The sequence below is a fragment of the Vombatus ursinus genome, unplaced genomic scaffold (genome assembly GCF_900497805.2).
Source record: "Vombatus ursinus unplaced genomic scaffold, bare-nosed wombat genome assembly UNPS02014791.1, whole genome shotgun sequence".
In the NCBI taxonomy this organism is placed as follows: Eukaryota; Metazoa; Chordata; class Mammalia; order Diprotodontia; family Vombatidae; genus Vombatus; species Vombatus ursinus.
The window spans coordinates 61,818,249-61,838,547 of record NW_020954569.1 but is presented as its reverse complement, the minus strand read 5'-3'; the positions used below and the strand labels follow the sequence as shown (position 1 = coordinate 61,838,547).

Here is a 20,299-nt window from a genome sequence, read left to right as displayed (position 1 = left end):
AGAGAGAGAGAGAGAGAGAGAGAGAGAGAGAGAGAGAGAGAGAGAGATTTTCCCAGTGGCAGTTGCTGTGGTGGGAATTAGGCTATAATTGCCCTGAGGGACCTAAAATTCTCCTAGAGGACCTTTCAACAATTCAATGGCTTTAGGCTATTTTTAGACAATCCTGACCTCAGGAATAGAGAAGCCTGGCAGAGGCAACAATACAGGAGAGAAAAAATCCCAGAAAGATAGCAAAAAAAAAAAAAAAGAGTTAGCAAAGCAATGTTCCCCTGAAGGAATGACAGAATATGAAGGAAGAAGAAGACCAGAAAGGCCAGGCTTCATTTCCCTCCTTCAGAAGAACTGAATCCCAGATATTACTAATTTAGTCCGTGTGGTGGGTGATACCAAATCCCTGCAATTCCCCTCAGAATGGGGAAGGCGGGGAGCTTGTACGGTGGTAAGTGGTGGAGTTGAGGATTATTGGGATGTAATGGGTGAAGAGTAGGTATAGTTATGTCGGAGACAACCTCCATGCCTTTCAGTCTTGAGGAGAGTTGGATATTACCTATTTCTCACTCTCTGGCTGATCACAAACTTCTTGGGGTCAAGCCATGGCCCTCTTTGGGTGATGTCACAGACTCCTGGAAGCTGTGACTATGTCTTAGGAACTGAGTGGTGTGGAGAAACATCACTATAGAGAGGTCCAGACAGGCTGACTTATGTGACAAAATGAATCAATCAATTAGAGGCTACAGTTGACAACCCCCTTGTATGGTTTCTAAAATTTAATAGCAATAATTCTTACTATGGCCAGAAATCACTCATTTATTTGTTCATTCATTCATTCATTCATTCATTCAACACTTATTTATGGACCTCCTACTAAGCCTCTCATATTCACATCTTTGAGTTGAGTGCTTTAGAGGGTACCAAACAACAACAACAACAACAACAAACACACAAAACATAAGACTGGGGCTCTGCCCTCAAAGAGCTCATAATAGAATTGTAGAAGGACAGCAATAAGCATAAAAGTGAAATGGCAATACAACATAAGACCATATAATGCAATATAATGCAAGAAACATTTCAAGGCAGTATGTGATTAAATGGAAAATAAATGATACAGAAAATAAATTCCGTGAGTTCAAATGAAGAAGAGATCTGTGTGTTGGAGAGATTTTAAAGAAGAGAGGCTGTATTTCAAATTTAGCCAAGACTTCTTGAGCACTGTATCTGTACTGTGCTAGCCTCCAGAGAAGATACAAATTTTACACAAGATAAACCTTAGAGTGTACAGTCCAATAGTAGTATATGACATGCAAAAATCAACTAATCACCAAGCATTTATTAAGCACCTACTATGTGCCAGGGAATGTACGAGGAGCTAGGGATAAAAGTGCATGCATGAACAGTCCTAGCGTGCTCCCCTCAGCCCCCACCATAGACGACATGGATTCGTCAGATTTTTGCAGGACTCACCTGCTTCAGATGCTGCTGCCGTGGAAGCAAGGAGAGATAATACTGGCGCTGGGGCTATTGCAATACTTTCAACCGATGGTGGCTTTCTCCTGGTCATCATGGTAGAGGCTGGGCCCTCGTTTTTACTATTCACGGAAGTCTGGTCTGCTTTTAAAAGGGGACTTGCAATTCCTAGAGAATGATATCACCACAAGTGCTAGGTTAATTAGTAGGAACTAGAAAAGAGTCAGATGTAGTCACAAATTAGGTATTTTTGCTTGGTTTTCTTTGTTATAAGGGATGGGTGAAGTTGGTGTGGGGGAGGGGCTTTTTCTAGAAAGTAAGTGATATAAAGACAAAATGCATCAATAAAACAAACAATTGAAGATTGTCAAAGTGTCACAGTAGATAGAATGCTGTCCTTGGGGTCTGGAAGATATGGGCTCAAGTTTATGGTGGTACCTGTGCTCCAATCCATTGAGCCACCTAGCTGCCTCCAGGGTCAGGAAGACCTGAGTTCAAATCTGGCCTCAGACATTTACTAGCTGTGTGATCTTGGGCAAGTCACTTAACCTCTGTTTGCTTCAGTTTTTCCACTATAAAATGGGGATCATAACAGCACCTACCTCACTGGGCTGTTGTGAGGATCAAATGAGTGGGTCTGATCTCTGTCACTTCCTAGCTGTGTGACCCTGGGCAAGTCACTTAACCTCTGTTTGCCTTTATCCACTAGAGAAGGAAATGGCAAACCACTCCAGTATCTTCTCCAAGAAAACCCCATGGACAGTATGGTCCATGGGATAATGAAGAGTCAGACATGACTGAACAACTCAACAACAACTTCTTGGCCCTAGATCTAGCCTTCTATCCACTGTACCACCTACCAGCCCTAAGCACTGTCTATAAAATGCTGGTAGAGCTGGATCTGGGGAAACTCTATTGTTGTACAGTTAGAAACAATTCGGGGCAGATAGGTGGAGCAGTGGATAGAGCACCAACCCTGAAGTCAGGAGGACCTGAGTTCAAATCTGGCCTGAGACCAAACACTTGCTACTTACTAGCTGTGTGACCCTGGGCAAGTCACTTAACCCCAATTGTCTAAAAGCAAAAACAAAAACAAAAAAAAAAGAAATAATTTGGATGACTACCTGGATTCTTTAGTTTTCTATCAGATGTTTCAGAGCTATATGTATGGAGTCCCTGACCTTTATTACCTGTTGGCTCCTCTCTTTCTTTTGAACCCGTTACCCAACCTTGCTCATTGGTGTTATCAAATACTTACTGAAAGCCTTCTAAGTGGGCATTAATTCAAATAGTCATTGACATTATCCTTGTTATCAAATGCAGGTACTTTGTGCTTTAAGATGGGTACCTGATTTTCTGTCAAGTGTTTGGGTAATGAGGTGGAAACTTTTTTTTTTTTTTTGGCTCTGGAGTCAGAGGACCTGGTTTTCCTCAACTTGTGGTCAGAGGCCATACTTAGACTCTTCAGGCCACACTTGGCTCATCTGTACCACTCTACCAAACTGACACAACCCACAGTCCCTGGTCCAGGGGAGACTGGCATCTAAAAATATTTAGCTATAGCTGACCAAAAGATGTCCCATAACTGGCAATCCTAATAGGAATATGCAGCCAACTACCAATGATAAATCAGGGAAGGTGGCTTCCTAATTCTAACCAAAGGAGAAGGGTCACAGCCTCTGTTTTAGGAAGAACATTGGAGGATGTTAAGCTTATAGGTATAGTGTATAACTTTTAAAAATTACATTCTTAAATTTAGACTTTATTACATTTTGAAGGGGAGAGGAAAAATAAAATATCATTAAATCACCCTAAAAAGATAATAAGACAAAGGAAAAAGAATAAAGCCCTGAATTACGAAGGTGAGGAAATATGGAAGATCATGCAAAGGCTCAATGGACAATAAAGGCATTAGATGTATGGATGGCTGCAATTGATGGCCGTTAACTCTGATAACGGAGAGAATCTGGGTCTAATGATTAAGGTCCATTGCTTTAGTGATCTTTAGAATAGCAGTAACATTTATTTTAAATGGAAGCAGATATTTCTTCTCTCAGAATGTACTTTTTTCCCCCATTGGCTGTTAAGGTTGTGTAAGAATTCTGCCATTATTTGAACCTCACTGAGGTGGGAATAGTGGCATTGTAGACACAGGCTTGATGCAGAATTAAATTGATCTTTATTCTCATTATGATTTATGAAGCAAATTAAAAGTAGAACTCACCCTAGAAATAGAATATTTAGACTATGTAACAGAACAAATGGGTTTTGAAAACTTCAGTAGCCATTGCTTTCATGCATATACCTTTAGATCAAGTTGCTTTACATTGGTCTTTGGACCAAAATTTCCCTATCTCTAAAAAGAAAAAGTTAGACAAGGTGAGTCCTAAAGTCCTTAGCAGCTCTAAACTCTATAATCTTTATCTACTTGTGAAAGCAGGGTCTCTACCAGGCATGGTTCCGTTAAACCTATTAGTTTAAGTTACTGTATATACTTTTGGGAAAAATCTCTAAGTTGAGATTTTTAATAATTTACACTGACCCTCTTTCTCTGACTTAACGTAAGTTCTACGCAACTATTGTTGCTAGTAACCATCCAAAGCTTCTGAAAGCAAACTATAAAAGGAAGGCCAAGAGAGACCCTGGATTTCCACAATTTTTTGACCTTTCTTTTTTGACTTTTTATTTACATGCAGGGAATGGATAACAGCTCAAGAAGCAAAACACCTGTGTAAGAATATCACATGTGGCTGCACACGGTACCTAAAGCAAGACCATGTGTGTGGCGCATAACTGGCTAAAGAGCAAAACTCAGGAAGGGAGGCAGGAATACAATGACATTAACTATTGAGACAACTGGGAAGGTCACATAAATTCTCAGTTTCCATTTCATTCCAGGTGGCTCCTGAGAAGCAACTGGGGTAGTGGTATTTTGATGGAAGACAGGTTGAAAAAGACCCTGAGGAATGTGGAACAGCTTCAATATCCAGCACCGGCATTCAGCAAGAGGCAGAATGGTTGGACAATATTTTGGAGGGATATTGAGGAGTGCCTAATCTAGTGTGTAATATACCTTTTTTTCTGAATGGCAGTGGATACTTCTGGAATGGGAAATGTCCTAAAGGTGATCACTATCTCTGAAATAGTGTTCTACTGATTACAATGCTTGCATGTAGCTGGACAGCTTGGTTACTAAAACTGTGATACCAGAAAAGGGAATGGGGCTAATTGATCCAAAGGCTAATTTCTGTTTTACATTATTTTTTTTTTTTGGCTAAGCAATGGGGTTAAGTGACTTGCCCAGGGTCACACAGCTAGTAATTGTTATGTGATTGAGGCTGGATTTGAACCTAGGTCCTCCTGAATTCAGGGCCGATGCTCTATCCACTGCACCACCTAGCTGACCCTCTGTTTTATATTCTAAGCAAATTAAACACACATCATTTCAAAAGGTGTTTAAATGCAAGAAGCCACGCTAGATGTGGGTGGGGCAAAGGGAGATATAACACAAGACACTGTTCTCTAAGAGTTTACAATCTAGAGGGCTGAGGAGGAAGACAGACATACACAAATAACTATGATGCATGGAACAGTGTACAGGACAGGCAAGGCCCCTAGATAAGCTCTCTGAGAAATCCAAAGAAGGAGGGGTCAGTTTCATCATGGAAGGAGGACAGTCTGAGATAGTGGAGGAAGGAGCACCTAGGCTGAACAGCATCCCGTGAGCAAAGGCCATATCAGAACAGACTAGGGCAAATATAAACTTGTCATATATCAGGACATCTGAGTAGCCCGACCCAAGAGAAAGATCATGGAAACATGTATTAGAGTCCTTCCTTAGCTTCTTTCAAGGCTTACTTCAAGAACTATCTCAAACAGAAAGCCTTTTCTTACTCCTCCACTTGTGAATACTTTCTTTATGCTCAAATTATCTTGTATTTACTTATAGTATCTGTTTATATGCTGTAATCCCCAGGAGAAGATAAGCATGCTGAGGGAAAGGCCTGTTTTTTTTGGGGGGGGGGATAGGGGTTGGTATTTCTAGTTATGTATTATCGCATTATATGGATAGCTGTATTCCTAGCAGAATGCCCTGCACATAGCAGGGGTTTCTTAAATGTTTGTCGAATTGAAATAAGCATTTTTTTTAAAAGTGGAGATAATAATGCTAATAATACTGCGGATTCAACATCTGCTTATAATTAAAGTGGGGCTGGGTTGGAGAAGGGAAAAAAAAACCTATATGAAAACATGCTGCTCTAACCTGGTGACCTCTATTGATAATTTTTTTTTTAAGTCTCTGTGAAACTCTGCTCTAACATATCAAGGGACAGTCATTCATTTTTCAAAGGTAATCTCTCACAAACCACTTATCCCCTCAAATCTCTACCTGCACACAGTGTTTGCATTAGGGACCATGATTTATGGATTCCTACTCTCGAGCTAGGGAGGCCTACTTCCTGTTGCCGTGGTTACTTGGATCTCAGTTCAAGGTTAAACTACTCCCAAATCAAAATCAGTGGCAGGCACAGCTTCTAACGGCCAGGTTATTGACTACCCCAGGATGCGTAAAGGTCAAAGACCAAAGCACTGTTTACCGCCTTGAGGGTGAGTCAATATCTTCAATATTTTTGTTCTGTTTCTTCCCAAGTGGTAGTTGCTGCTCAATTACCTTCTCTCCAAGTTTACTAAGGTCACAAAGATCACCGAGGAGAATTCGCTTCCAAGGTTAAGTGACTTGCCCAAGGTATCGTTAACTAGCAGTGTGAAGGGGTGGGGGTGGAGCATACTAGCATCACCTTATCCTTAGCACTTGAAATTTCAAATTTAAAATCGCATTTTAGACTCAGAACTCTATTAGGTAATTAAGTTTTAAGCAGGGCTAATAACATATCCCTATATGACACGTGAAGAACTTTCGCTCAGAGATCAGATGACTTGCTCAAGGTCATATGGATAAAGCATGAACAGAGGCAGTGCATATGAGGTGTATTTGGGAATGCATAACCCATTATGGATGGATGAGAGAGTTTATGTGGTATATCAGTGGGAGTAAGGACTAGAAAAACACATTCGTGGAGGGCCTTGAATGCCAGGGTAAGACATCTGAACTTTATTCTGTATAGGGTGGAATGGCATAAACAGTTTTGGAGTAAGTGACTGACAAGGCAATTTCTTTTTCCTTTTTGGTTATTTTTTATTTAAGTTTTATTCATGTGTTTTGTTTTTATATTACAACGTTTAGAGATTATTCCTACTTTGTAAGAGGTTTCTTGTAACAAGGTAAAACAGTTAAGTAAAACTAATGATACAGTGACTTGATCTAAAAATGCATGAAATATTTCATATCTGTAGCACTACCCCTCTCTAATAAAAAAATAGCAGAAATCTTCTCTCCCTTACATCCCCAACCCAATTGGAAAAAGAAAATAAATACAATTTCTTATAACAAATACGCATAGTCAAGAAAAATAAATTCCCTCAATGGCTGTATACAAAACATGTATGTCTCATTCTCTACCCTAATCCATCACCTCTCTATAATGAATAGTGTTTTTCATCATCAGTTTTCTGGAATCATGAATCTTCATCCAAGTACTCACAGCTTTCAAAGGTGTTTGTTTTTACAGCATTGTTACTCCATTTCTTAACAATTTTAGATAACATGGAGTTGAATCTAATTCTTAGGATCTTACATGTGACTTTTAAGTACAATGGGAATTCACTGTATAATAGTCAATCAGCAAACATTTATTAAACACTTAAAATGTATAAGTGCGTATAATGTATAATTAGCTGCGCTAAGTTCTGGTGATATGAAGAAAGGCAAAAACCCAGTCTTTGTGTTCAAGAAGCTCACATTCTAGCAGGAGAGCCACCATGTAAATAACTATATGTACAAGTTATATATGGTATAGAGAGAAGGAAACAACAAAAAGAAGGCATTAGCAGCAGAACAGGCCAGGCAAAGTTTCTTGTAGAAGACAGGATTTGAGCCATACCTTGAGGGAGCTGAAGAGGCAGAGATGAGGAAGGAGTTTATTCCAGGTATGGGGCACAGCCAGTGCAAAGGTACACAACTGGGAGGCGTCATGTGTGAAAAATAGCATAGCTAGGTCATAGAGTTTTTGGAGGTGAGGAAGGTATAAGACTGGAAATGTAGGAAGAGAACAGGTTGTAAATGCCAAACAGAGGATTTTATATTTGATCTTAAAGGTAAGAAGGAACCACTGGAGTTCACTGAGTAGGGGATGGAAGGCGGCATGGTTATACCTGCTTTTCAGGAAAATCACTTTGGCAGATGAGTGGAGGATGGACTGGAGTGGAAGAGACTTAATGATGGCCTTTATTAGGGTGGTGGCTATGTGAGTGGAGATACATGTGTACCAACAAACACACACAAACACTCATGTATACATACATATATACACACATACGTACACAGGTATACACACACACACATTTTGCTCTCTAAAATGGAGACAGCAACAGTCAGTTTGAGTATCAGTCTGATTTTCAGGATTATTTTCTATCAATGGGTAGGTCCATGGGTAGCAGTTTCAATAAATTATCAGGTAAACCTGCTCTAATGCTGATTTAACTCTGGGAAAAAAAGGCACACATTCAGTCTCCACTGTTCTCATCTGTTTTCTGCAATGCTCCTTGTTTAATCTCTGACTAGATATGTCTCAAAATGAAAACATTTTTAGACTCCATATAGGGATAGAGATAGGGCCTGTGTTTTCATTGACTGAAGAAACTCCTGGAGGAGACCCCCTCTACCAAAGCAGGTCAGGAGCTTCTTACAGTTTCAGAGAGTTGCTCTGAGCACTGGGAGGTCAGTTTAAGTGACTTGTCCAGGCACCCACAGCCAGGAGGGGTCAGAAGTGGGGACTGAATCCAGGTCTTTCTGCCTCTGATGCCAGCTCTCTATCTTCTTGACATGATGCTCCTCTTTGTAGACAGAGGGGAATTAAGCTCGTCTTAACTCAATCCAAGTCTTATTTATATCTTTCACTAATCTTTCTGATCAAACTTAAGGAGCATCTATGTCTGTGCTCATGTGTACGGCACAGGGAAGGAACCCTTGAATTATTCCATACACCTCCCCCAAACTGTAAGCTTCTTGGACTGTCTTCTCCTCACAGCTCCCACTGCACCAGGCACCCACCAGGGTGGGCACATGGGAGCTGCTTAATAAACACTTGTTCACTGACCAAAGATGCCAAGTAGAATATTTTTAGTATGTAGCATATTGGAATGGAAGTCAGGAAATCTGGTAGTAGAGATTCTATTCCTAGCTAGCCATTAGTCCTTGTGACCTTGGATAGGTTCCTTAATTCCTATTTTCTCTGTTTTGCCATATCTAAAGTGAACAGGTTGGACTAGACAGTTTCTAAGTTCTCACAACTATATAAATTTATTCTGTGCTTGCCAGCCACATAATTAGTGCTTAATAAATGCTTCATTCATTCATTCATTCATTTATTCATTCATCCATTCAAACTCCTAAGAAATGATTCAATTATGATTCTCATGCCTTTTTTTCTTTCATTTTGCACCTTAATACTTCTGAGATATGGGCAGAGATGGCCTAAAATGATTACATGACTTTAAAACTTTGACAGAAAAATAGGTATTCATTAAAGCGTACTTGTCTGACTCCATACATTTCAGTGGAGTGAAGGGGTTAGCTGCCTAGACTTTGGTAGTTTCTTGAACCCTGACCTATATATCCCTCAGGCCTACAACAGATAGTTCAACCTTTGCTCTCCCTTGAGAGTTCCAATGATGTAGTCCTATACTGGACCTGAGTCAGACAGTCTCAGTCAGTAGTGATTCTTTTCACAGAATAACAGTAAAGGCCTGACCGGTGGACCTGAGGGAACAATGTTACCATAAGATCTTCATGGAATTTCCCACCAGGATATTGTAAAGAGGAGAGTTTCAGATCTTCAAAAAGGGATAATCCATTGTATGTTTTCACTTTTAAAAAGTTATGTCCCAATTGTGGAAATCATAGGTGAGGGCTCTGCTCATGATGATGTTTGCAGGTGCATCCATCAATTCCATTAAGGCTTAGTTGATAAATAACAGACTGTAAAGCTCCTTGAGGACAGGAATCATTTTCATTTTTGTCTTTTTATGCCCAGACTCCCACGGTAGCTAACATTTAGCAGGTACTTAATAATGAAGTACCGGACCAATGTGCAGGTTTTATGCTCCTGGGGTTAGGTTTTAGTATACTAGAGTTCTGGTCCTTGACATGCAGCTACATATTTGTAATTCTATTGTCACTGAATAGCTTGGAAACCAGTGCATCTAATGGTCCAGATGCTGCAGACCTGAGGTCCCTGGCCCTACTCTATAAAAAGATTCTTTCCTTATATTGTCCCCCAATGCACAGAGCTCAATACAAGCTAATGCAAGATTCTCACACAATCTCTTCCATCTATATCCTGCATATGTGTTTAGTCACACGTTGCATCTGTATGGTAATGCAGATCTCCCTGCTAACTGGGTCACATTATTTGCATTTTGATTACTGCTTATTTAGAGGATGCATTAAAGGTGGGGGGGGAGGAGCCTGATCTCACCAGCTTGTGTGTGTGTGTGTGTATGTGTGTGCACATACACATATAAATAGATAAATGCCTATTTACTGATTTGAGAGAATCAGTCAAAACTTGCTCTTCTGTTGTGGACAAATTGGCAGAAGACTGCTCATATGGGGATGCTAGGACTATATCATGATAAATGTGGTTATGGAAACTAATTATTCTTCTTAATGCAATATCAGCCACTATCTGGCTAGAGACATTAATTTAGCATACATTATCCTTGTTAAATGGTTGTCTCCTTAATGTATAGAAAAGTTCCATTGTTTTAACATTGTCTTCAATGGGTTTTTTTTACACTACCCACTTTAATTCATCTAAAAAAAATACTCTCTCTCTCTCTCTCTCTCATATACACACACACACACACAGTCTGTGTACTGGGAAGGCCCAGGCCACAGAGTAAAAGGGGAAAAAAATCACAGAAACCTAGACCCATCATTAGATAGATCTCCCAATCTTTATCTCTAGTAGTTCAGTCAGAAGAGCTAATACCATGATGATAGCTTTGAAATCTCTTAGGGATTGGATGAAGGGAAGCGATAGTGATGAACTCCCAGCTAATAAACACACAGTGCTTATTTTGGCGGAATGATCAATTTCTAGATGTCCTGAGGCTTGTCTGATACAGTTGATTTACTCATCCTCGGTTACCTCACTAATAAAGCCAAAGTCCACCATCAGATTACAGAGGAGCCCAGAATTTCTTAAAGGGGCAGCAGGATTTGGAGTGGAGGTATTCCTGGGCCACTGGACCACATGCCTGGCCAACAGCTGCACTCCCTCTACTAAAGGCTTACAGTTGATCATCTCGAGGTTCGTACAGTAATGCAATTAACTTATCTTGTTAGGGGAAATTTAATGCAATGATCTAAAAGAACTCTTACGTATTGTGATAAACTTTAGTGCCTCCGGGTGGTTCCTCATGCATTGGGCTCATTTCACATCTCATCCATTATGTAAATGAGATGTGGAAATAGTTTGAGTTTCTCCAATGTCTCTCTACACTGATGGATTGGAGAGAGTCAGTCCTACTGAAACTAATAAGGTTAAGTGCATCTCACTATTCCTTTCTACTTGGTTGGTTCAGTAAGCCTGTGTCAAGAAGTGTGAGGCAGTATACATATACACATACACACACGTGTGTGTGCTGTGTGCATATATACATATAATGTGTGTATATTTGACAACTGTTCTCCTAAGATAATTTCATTATTGGTAGACAACAGAGTGGCCCTGAGATAAGCCCTAGATTGGATGGCAGCTGCATTAGTTCCAACCAAATAGACACAATATAATGTAAAAATGGAGCTCATAGCTAATAGTTTATAAAGTGGCTGAAAGACATATGAAACATGGCTAAAAGCGACTGATTTTCCAATTTGATTTAAAAAAAAAAAGGAATTTCTCCCTGGCTAAAAAGTGTGAAGAATGACTATAGCAAGATAGAGTAATGGTAGCTTCCAGACATTCCAGAAAGGTGAGAAAGGGGAATAAATAATCAGAGGAATAGAATTTTGGTTGTTAGGGATGCTGAATGGATAGGAGTCATTGTGATATATTAGTGTGATGTATTAGAATGAGTGTTTTCTTACAAATCAAGAGGCCTTGGTTCAAATTTGGGATACAACAAATATAGGTTGCGTGACCCTGGGCAAGTCACTTAACTTCCCTGAAGCTGTTTCATTATCTAGAAAATGGGGTCTCATACTTGCAGTATCTACTTTAATGGCTGTTGTAAAGAAAGCACTTTGCAAACTTTACCGAATTTTTATTTGAGTTATTGTCACTCTGGGGTCAGAAAAGGAAATTTATTCAGCAGAGAACTCTGGAAATTAGGAAGGCAATTTTGAAACTCCAGTTGAAGATTCATAGGAAGCCAACAGGATAACTGGGGTTATAGCCTCATAGGAGGAGTAAATAATTGTGCTGCAGACTTCCATGCCCCACAAATTTCATTTGGAAGGCTAAGAAAAGGTAGCTAAAAATAGCCAAGGCAGGATGCTATTAAAATATAAATAAGTATTTTGTGAGAGGTAGCCTCAAAGCAAGATGGACTTTGGTGCCAGATAGGTGACAGTAAAAAGAAAGTTAAAAATAAAATTTTAAAACCTCTCTGGTGGTTTTAGTCCAATAGAAGAAATCAGGCTTTGAGTAGAGAAAAGGGCTTTCAGGGGAAGGAATAGTAAGACATTTTGCCTTAGAAGAAGTTAGTGGCAAAAAAAAGATGATCAAAAAATTTGAGACAGAAGAGATTTCAGTGACCAACTCACACCTGAAAAAGAATTCCCACTATTAACATACCTGAAAAGTAGCCATGCTGTCTCTGCCTGATGACCTTCACCGAGGGGGAACTCACAACCTCCTACGCAAGCCATCCCTCTTTTGGACAGTTCTAAATGTTATGAAGATTTGTCTGATAATGAGCCTAAATCTTCCTCATTGTGACTTCCACCCATTGATCCTGGTTCTGTCCTTCTGGGGCCAAACAAAACAAATCTAACCTCCTCTTCCATAAGGCAGCTCTTCAAATATTTGGAGACAGCTATCATGTTCCTACCAAGTCTCCTCTTACTTATGCTGAATCTCCCCAGTTCCTTCCAACTATGCTCATAAGACATGACCAAGGCCTTTTGCCATTTCTGGGGCTATCCTTTCCTATTTAACAATGCCTTTTTAAAAAATTTTGGTACTGAGAGCCAAACCCAGTACCCCAGCTGTGGGCTGATCAGACAGGGTCCAGAGGGCCTATCCTCTCCTCATTCCTGGCCACTGTTCCTCTTTAAGTAGCCCAGGCTATCACATCACACAGCTGTGTGGGCTGGGCTCAGAATTCACTAGAAGACCCACATCTTTTCAGGCAAACTGCTCTCTAACTCTGTCTCCCTGTCTGATGCTTGTGAAGTTGATTTTTTCATGGTCAAGTGCAAGACTTCAAATTTATCCTTATTGAATTTCATCTTATTATATTCTAGCCCGTCAAAACCTTTCTGAATCTTGGTCATCCAGTGCGTTAGGTATCCTGTCCTTCCTAACTTTCTGTCATCTGCAAAATTTGATGATCATGCCATCTATGCCTTTAATTTAAGCTGCTAATCTAAATGTTAAACAGACCATGGTTTAACATAAATCCCCGGGGAACTTTCACAGAGACCTCCTGCCAAGTTGACACTGACCCATTAATGACTACTCTTTCAGTTGTCATTTAATCAGTTTCAAAACCGTCTAGCTGTACTATCATCTAGTCCACATCTTTCCATCTTCTCTACAAAAATAGTACAAGATACTTTATCAGTATGCTAAAATGGAGGCAAAATATATCTACCACATTCTTCTGAACTATTAGTTTTAGTAACCTTGTCAAGAAAGGAAATAAGATTAGGCTGGCACAACTTCTTTTTGAAGTTATCAGCTTTTCATAACCACCACTTTCCTTTCTAGATGTTCATTAATCATTTTTCAGTGATCAATTCTAGAATTTTGTCAGAAATCAAAGTTGAGTTCACTGGCTTACAGTTCAGACTCTAATCTCTTCCCTTTTTTGAAAGTCAGGGCATCTGCTCCTTTCCAGGCCTATGATACTCATCCTGTTTGCTGAAATCTTTCAACTATCACTGAGAGCGATTCAAAAATCACATACACCAATGTTTACAGAACCTGAGGATGTAGTTTATTTTGGTCAAGTAACTTGAATTCAGAGGCAGCTAGGTAGTGCAGTGGACAGAACACTGGAACTGGAGTCAGGAAGACGTGACTTCAAACCTGGACTCAGACACTAGCTTTGTGACCTTGGGCAAGTCTGTCTGCCTCATTTTCCTCATCTGTAAAAGGACAATAATAGCACTTACATCCTAAGGTGGTTGAAAGGATCAAATGAGATGATATTTGTAAAGTGCTTAGCTAATGCCATAGTAGGCACTTAACAAATGCTTATCTCCTTCCTTCTTTGAATTTATCAATTCCCCAAGCAAACCTAGGATGTCTTTACTTGTTTATCTTGGCTATTAGCTTCATATGAAGTATTTCTGTTTTGTCATTTCTAGTACAAAGATAGTTCTCCTTGGCAGAGAAATAAAAGTAAAATAAAAACTGAACAGCCATCTTTCTTTCTTTCATCATTTTATGCAGTGGTCCTATCCCTTCTTTGATCTTCCTTATTCTCTGAATATTGCTTTTAAAAGAGGACCCTTTTGCTCTCCTTAGCTTCCCTCTCCAGGCTCAACTTAGCAATTCTGACACTGTTTTACACAGCACTGTACAATATTTAGATATTCGTCCTCAGTTATCTGAACTTACTTCCATCTTCTACACAATTTAAATTGGAGTAATTTTAACTCATATTCATTCTAGAAACTGTATCAGGAAAAGTAAATTGCATAGCACTTGATATGGACAGATAACATGACTCATTAAGTTTCTTTATTGGCACTAATGGTCTTAGAAACTAGGACTTAAACTTTTTAACATATTAAAATAATATTCATTGGTGCGATGTTTCCTTTCATAAGTGCTACTCTAGAAATTTACCTGTTTTTATACTTATTTTTACATAATTTGCATTTAGTTGTTCTGCTTTGAACTTTAAAAGTTAATTTCAAAATCACATTGTATTTCCCATTCACTCTGCAATTTTGGCCACAAAATAGGAAAAATAGCAAAATTCTGGCCTGAAATAATTACAAGAGGTATGTAATAGTTAATGTTTAATAAGTTGATGTAGACTACAATGTCTGATGGGAAAATATGACGTAATGAAATGAATGTTAAAAGAAAGTAAGTGAGAAAAGGATCTAGGAATCATAGATTCTTGGACCTATAGACCCATAGATAGCATAAACGAAATTTGTGTCACCTTTAACCTTCATAAACCAAAAACACTCGCATTTCCTTGATCCATTTCCTCTATGTTATCTATAACTTTATTCTTACTCTTTCACTAGTCTTTCCTCTTTGTCTTCTTGCAACATGAGATAGTTAGGGGTACTGGAATCCTGAGACAGGAAATAAGAAAAGAAATGAATATCCAGGTAATTGGCATGAAATCATGTTATTGGCATTGTTTTCTAAACACTTCTAGTCTAGTATAACAAGGTAAGTTGCTTGTTTTCTAACTCTTGCTTGGCCAGTCACCTGGCCATAGATAAAGAGACACCTAGTCGATGAGAAGAGGATGCCTGACTGCTAACCGTCAGTGCTCAGAAGATGAATAATGAGCACATTATTCTTGGAGGGGTAGGGGATTGATACAGTCATGAGAAGTAGAGCATATGCAGGACACACTCTATTATTCAAAGATGCCTACAATATGTCCTCAAGATGCTTAGAGTTGCATGAAAATTAGCATTAAAAATTAAATCTTATTTTAAATAAATCAAAGGTATTTAGTATTTAAAGGAAGTCTATGAAGGATTTTTCTATAAAATGAGCAAATTCTTTTGCAGTGTGATTAATTACTGTTCTCTGTTCTGCCACAGTCACTTCCAACTAAGAATGCTAGACTTTAAGAGTTGGAAAGGGCCTTAGAAGTTATCACAGACCTACAATGAACCTAGGGCAAGCTGTATCGGCATATCTACCCAGTGTGTGGACTCTATGGAAATCAGGCATTATCCTTTCATTTTACAGATAGAGGATATTGAGATTTTTTTGAGGGGGAAGTGATCTGCCCAACGTCAAATATCACAGATTATGGATTTACAGCTGAAGGGAACTTAAAGGGCATCTACTCCAATCCCCTCATTTTAAAGATGAGGAACATAAGGGCAAGAGGGTTTACATTAATTAGTGTCATAGAGGTATTTAAATGGCAGGGATAAGATTTGAACTCATGTCTTCTGACTCACAGTCTTTCTATTGTGCCACCTTTCTTCAAAAGGGAGGAATTTGAATTTAAGCCTTATTCCAAATCCAGTGCTAATTTTATGTGTATTATAGGATTTGGATTTTTAAAAAAAAATATGCATATGAATTTTTTTTTGGTAGGGGGGAGGAGTAATGGATGTCCTGTCACAGATTATTAGGCTAACACTGACCCTGGCAGAACTTCAGAATAAACAGAGAAAAGAAAATCCTAGACAAATTGCCACTATTCTGAGTCTTGGTTGTATAAAGGGCCTGATGGCAGTGTTTAGAACTGAGAGGGCAGTTAGTTTGGCTGAGAGAGTAGCAATGTTTAGCAAAATTACAGTAAATTGGAAAGGTGGCATGGACATCTCTTAGGAAAAGAGAAATTCTGGTAGAGCAGGTAAGAACCACTGTAGCATAATGAGGCAGCTAGACAGCACCATGGTTAGAGTGCTAGGTCTAGAATCAGGAAGACCTGAGTTCAAAATTTGGCCTCAGAGACTTACTAGCTGTGTGACCCTGGGCAAGTCACTTAACCATGATTGTCTCAGTCTCCTCACCTGTAAAATGAGCTGGAGAAGGAAACCAGTCCAGTATTTTTACCAAGAAAACCCCAAATGGGATCACAAAGAGGCACATATCACTGAAAAACGACTCAACAACAAGTAGTATAACACAAGGACTGCAGTGTGTGTAAGGAAGAGGATTGACTTCTGCTGCTAACCAGCTGTGTCACCTTGGGCAAGTCATTTCTTCTCCCTGGGCCTCCATTTTCTTCTCTTGTCAAATGAGGGGACAAAACTAGATGATCTCTAAGGTCCCTCTGGTGATTCCCTTAAGCATTTAGATCATTGGGAAGAGTCTCGTAAGGAATGATTTTACATATCTCCAGTGTCAGAAAATGTCCTAAGTCAAGACAGAATTTCCTTTGGGTCAATGACATGGAGGAAAGCAGTACGGTACAGTGGAAGGAGCCCCTGGTTTTGACTCTAGTTCCAGCTTCCCACTCCTACTATTAGCTATGTAATCTTGGACAAATCCCTTCTAGGGGTGTATGAGGCTCACATGAGGTAATGATTGTACCTCCAAATCTTGAAGTGCTATATAAATGCCAGTTTTCTTGTTGTTGATGTTGTTGTTGTTATAAACCCATAATCTCCAGGGTTCCACTCTGGGGCCTTCTTCTACATTCCTCCTGAGCTCAAGCTATCTTTGTAGAGAAATACAGGGATACGCTGGTAAATGTTTAATCAAGTGGACTCTCTGGAAAAACGAAGTATAAATCCACACTTTTTAATTTAATCTGCCTCATTAAAACTTTCTTAATTTTAGACAATCAACAAAACAATAAATCAAGCCCTGATATGTGGCAATTATTTCGGAGGTGTAAATGCTCTCCAGTTAGAACTGGTTCTAGCACATCTCTAACTTAATCTCTATGAAAATCAGTTACCTCATCCATAATGGGGAGTTTGGACCAAATAACCTCTTATATCCTGTCTAGCTCTAAAACTCTGTGGTTCTAAATATTTAAGAAAGTCTAAGAGTGAGGAAGGAAATATACACATGTATGCCAGGAGTAAGAGGCAACAGGCAACAGAATTGATGATACACATTGAATAGAATGCTTTGCTTAAGTAGAAATTATTTATAACCCAACGTGGGAAATAAACAAGAGGCAGCAATGGCCTAACAGCAGTGGGGAACCTGCAGCCTCAAGGCCACAGGTGGCCCTCTAGGTCCTCAAGTGCGGCCCTTTGACTGAATACAAACTTCACAATACAAATCCCCTTAATAAAAGGATTTGTTCTGTAAAACTTGGACTCAATCAAAAGGCCACACCTGAGGACCTAGAGGGTCACCTGTGGCCTTGAGGCTTCAAGTTCCCCACCCTTGGCCTTAGTAGAAAAGAGAACGAGAATGGAATAAGAATCAGCTAAGTTCAAACCCTGACTTTGATGCCTCCTCATTGTGTGGCCTTGGGCAAGTCACATCCTCTTTGAGCCTCAGCTGCTTCATCTGCAAAATCTGAGAAGCATGTTGCAAAACTTTACAGGCCTGTATAAGCCAATTATTATAATTTATTTTTATGGAACCAATAGTAAAGTAACACTTCTTGGTCATGGACAGAAGTGGAGAAACATATAGCCCTCTCCACCCCTCCAGGTCCCTGGTCTATATACTTGCAGATTATCAGTGCTGGGAGGGACCTTAGAAGTAATTTAGAAAACCCCTTCACACTACAGATGAGGAAAAAGAAGCCCAAAGAGAAAAATGAATTGCCCCAAATCATGTAGCTAATAGTTGTCAGAACTTGGGGCTAGAACCCTGCTTTCCTGACTCATTCCAGAGCTCACGTTGTTACACCACACCATGAATTACAACATAAATCTCTCATGGAAGTATATATGTGTATGTGTGTGTGTATATATATGTATGTATATATATATATATGTACCTACACTTATGTACATAAATACACACATATACACATCAAAATGTATACATTATATGTAAGCATTATTATGCATGTATAATACCACTCTTACAGATATTTGTGTGTAAGTTTTGTTACACTGCTTTCCTTGGGAGTTCTGGGCCACAGAGCTGTCTGAGAAGTAAAGGTCTTTCTGTCACTTTTGGTCACTTCAGTACCAACTTCCTTGTTCCTTGTTCCAGCTCCCAGACTAAACTAACTTAGGCTGAATTATGTTCAACTAGAGAGCTAGAATGAGGTTTCAATGTACTTTTTCCTAAATCAAGAGAATATAGTACGTCCTTTTTAAAGTCTCATAGTGGTAAATAAATCACTATGCACCTAGAATGGCTCAAAAAAGCATTTGCTCAGGAAGATGTGAATAGTAATATTGTTTCTAAATCCTGTTCTTTTATTTTCCTGAGGAGCTACTATGGATTTCTCATTTAAACCACAGAACCCTTTCCTACTGTTACAGGCCATGCCACATGCCACTGGAAGGTCAGAGGGGAAAAGAGAGAGATGGGGAGGGGAGGGGGACATGAAGTTTCCTATGCCTTTCCCTTAGACAAAGAAGATGGAGTAAAAGAATCTTTCACAGATAGCTTCTTTGTCAGCCACTGGCTTGTTTCTTAATTCCATTTCGTTAGCTCTGGGTACAAGCACATAATAGCCTAATGCAGGATTAAGAAGTGGCAGAAACTGCTGAAATACTAATTCTGATTGAATTCTTGATTAGGCTACAAAACTGTGGAAAATCCCCATAAATGCACAGAGCTAAGAAATAACTTCCAGGATTCCATGTGAGTCTGAGGTATAAGCTGCCTGAAGAGAGAAAGGGAAAGTAACACCAGGGTTTAGGCAACAAATGAATGACCAAGGAGCGTCACTGAAGCATACACAGGACTTTTTAAAAGATGCAGGATAGACAAGGTAGTTTTTCATTTTATGAGCCATCCCTGGCAGCATCTCCAATGGACTGGAGAACCCTGAAGATTTCCAGATTCCGAAACCAGCTATGTTATTTTCCTTCTCCAAACCGAAGAAAGTGAAAGAGATGAAATGTGTTGGGCATTTTAAAAAAAATGCCCATTCAATTCAGTTCAACAAGTACATTTATTATGTGTCTACTTTGTGTGTGCAAGTTGCTGAGGATACAAAAAAAATATGAGAAGAAAGAATAAGATGAGAAGATCAAATGAGATATTATGAGAAAAACTTTTCAAATCTTAATTTTTTAAAGTAAAAGAGGTTGCTATCTCAAAAATGCCTTTTGTAGGTGATAGTTTTCTTGGAGGACCCATAACATTGAGAACTATTATATACATTACCTGGTCTAAGGATAGACATTCATTCATTCATTTAACTACCATTGATTAAGCATCTTCTATGTGCTAAGTATTATGCTTGATGGGGGTTAGGAGGTAGACACAAAAATAATTTAGATACAGTCCCGATCCTCATAGGACTAGCTCTTCAAAGAATTTCTTTTCATGAAAGGATCCATATTAGCAGGTCTTTCGGCATCTTTCTAAACATGCCTTAGCTTACGTGACTGCCTTGCCATCTTATTCTAAAACATTTTGCTCCTTTGAGGCCCAGTGCAAGCTGCACTTCCTTCATACTCCCTTCCTGGTATCTAAACCATGTATCATCCATGCCACAGATTTGGAGTACCTGATTATATTCCATTTAGCCCTTGGGGATAGAGTACCATAGATTTATAGGTAGAAGGGCCCTTGGGCACCCTCTGGTCAAATCCTCACGTTTTACAAATAAGGAAAGTAAGGCTCAGGAAAGACAAGTCACTTGCCCAACATCACAGACACACAGACACAGAAACAGATACAGACACACACACACACACACACACACACACACACACACACACACA

The 20,299-nt window shown here is 39.3% G+C and overlaps 1 protein-coding gene across 2 annotated transcripts in view; it reads right to left on the bottom strand.

Annotated features, from left to right (window-relative positions):
• SETBP1 (SET binding protein 1) overlaps nucleotides 1-20,299 on the bottom strand; it is a 480,012-nt gene that overhangs the window by 36,296 nt on the left and 423,417 nt on the right. For both annotated transcript variants that reach the window (XM_027868892.1, XM_027868893.1), the window contains exon 6: nucleotides 1,465-1,635. In XM_027868892.1, the coding sequence (XP_027724693.1) occupies nucleotides 1,465-1,635 (171 nt within the window). The remainder of the gene's footprint in view (nucleotides 1-1,464; nucleotides 1,636-20,299) is intronic.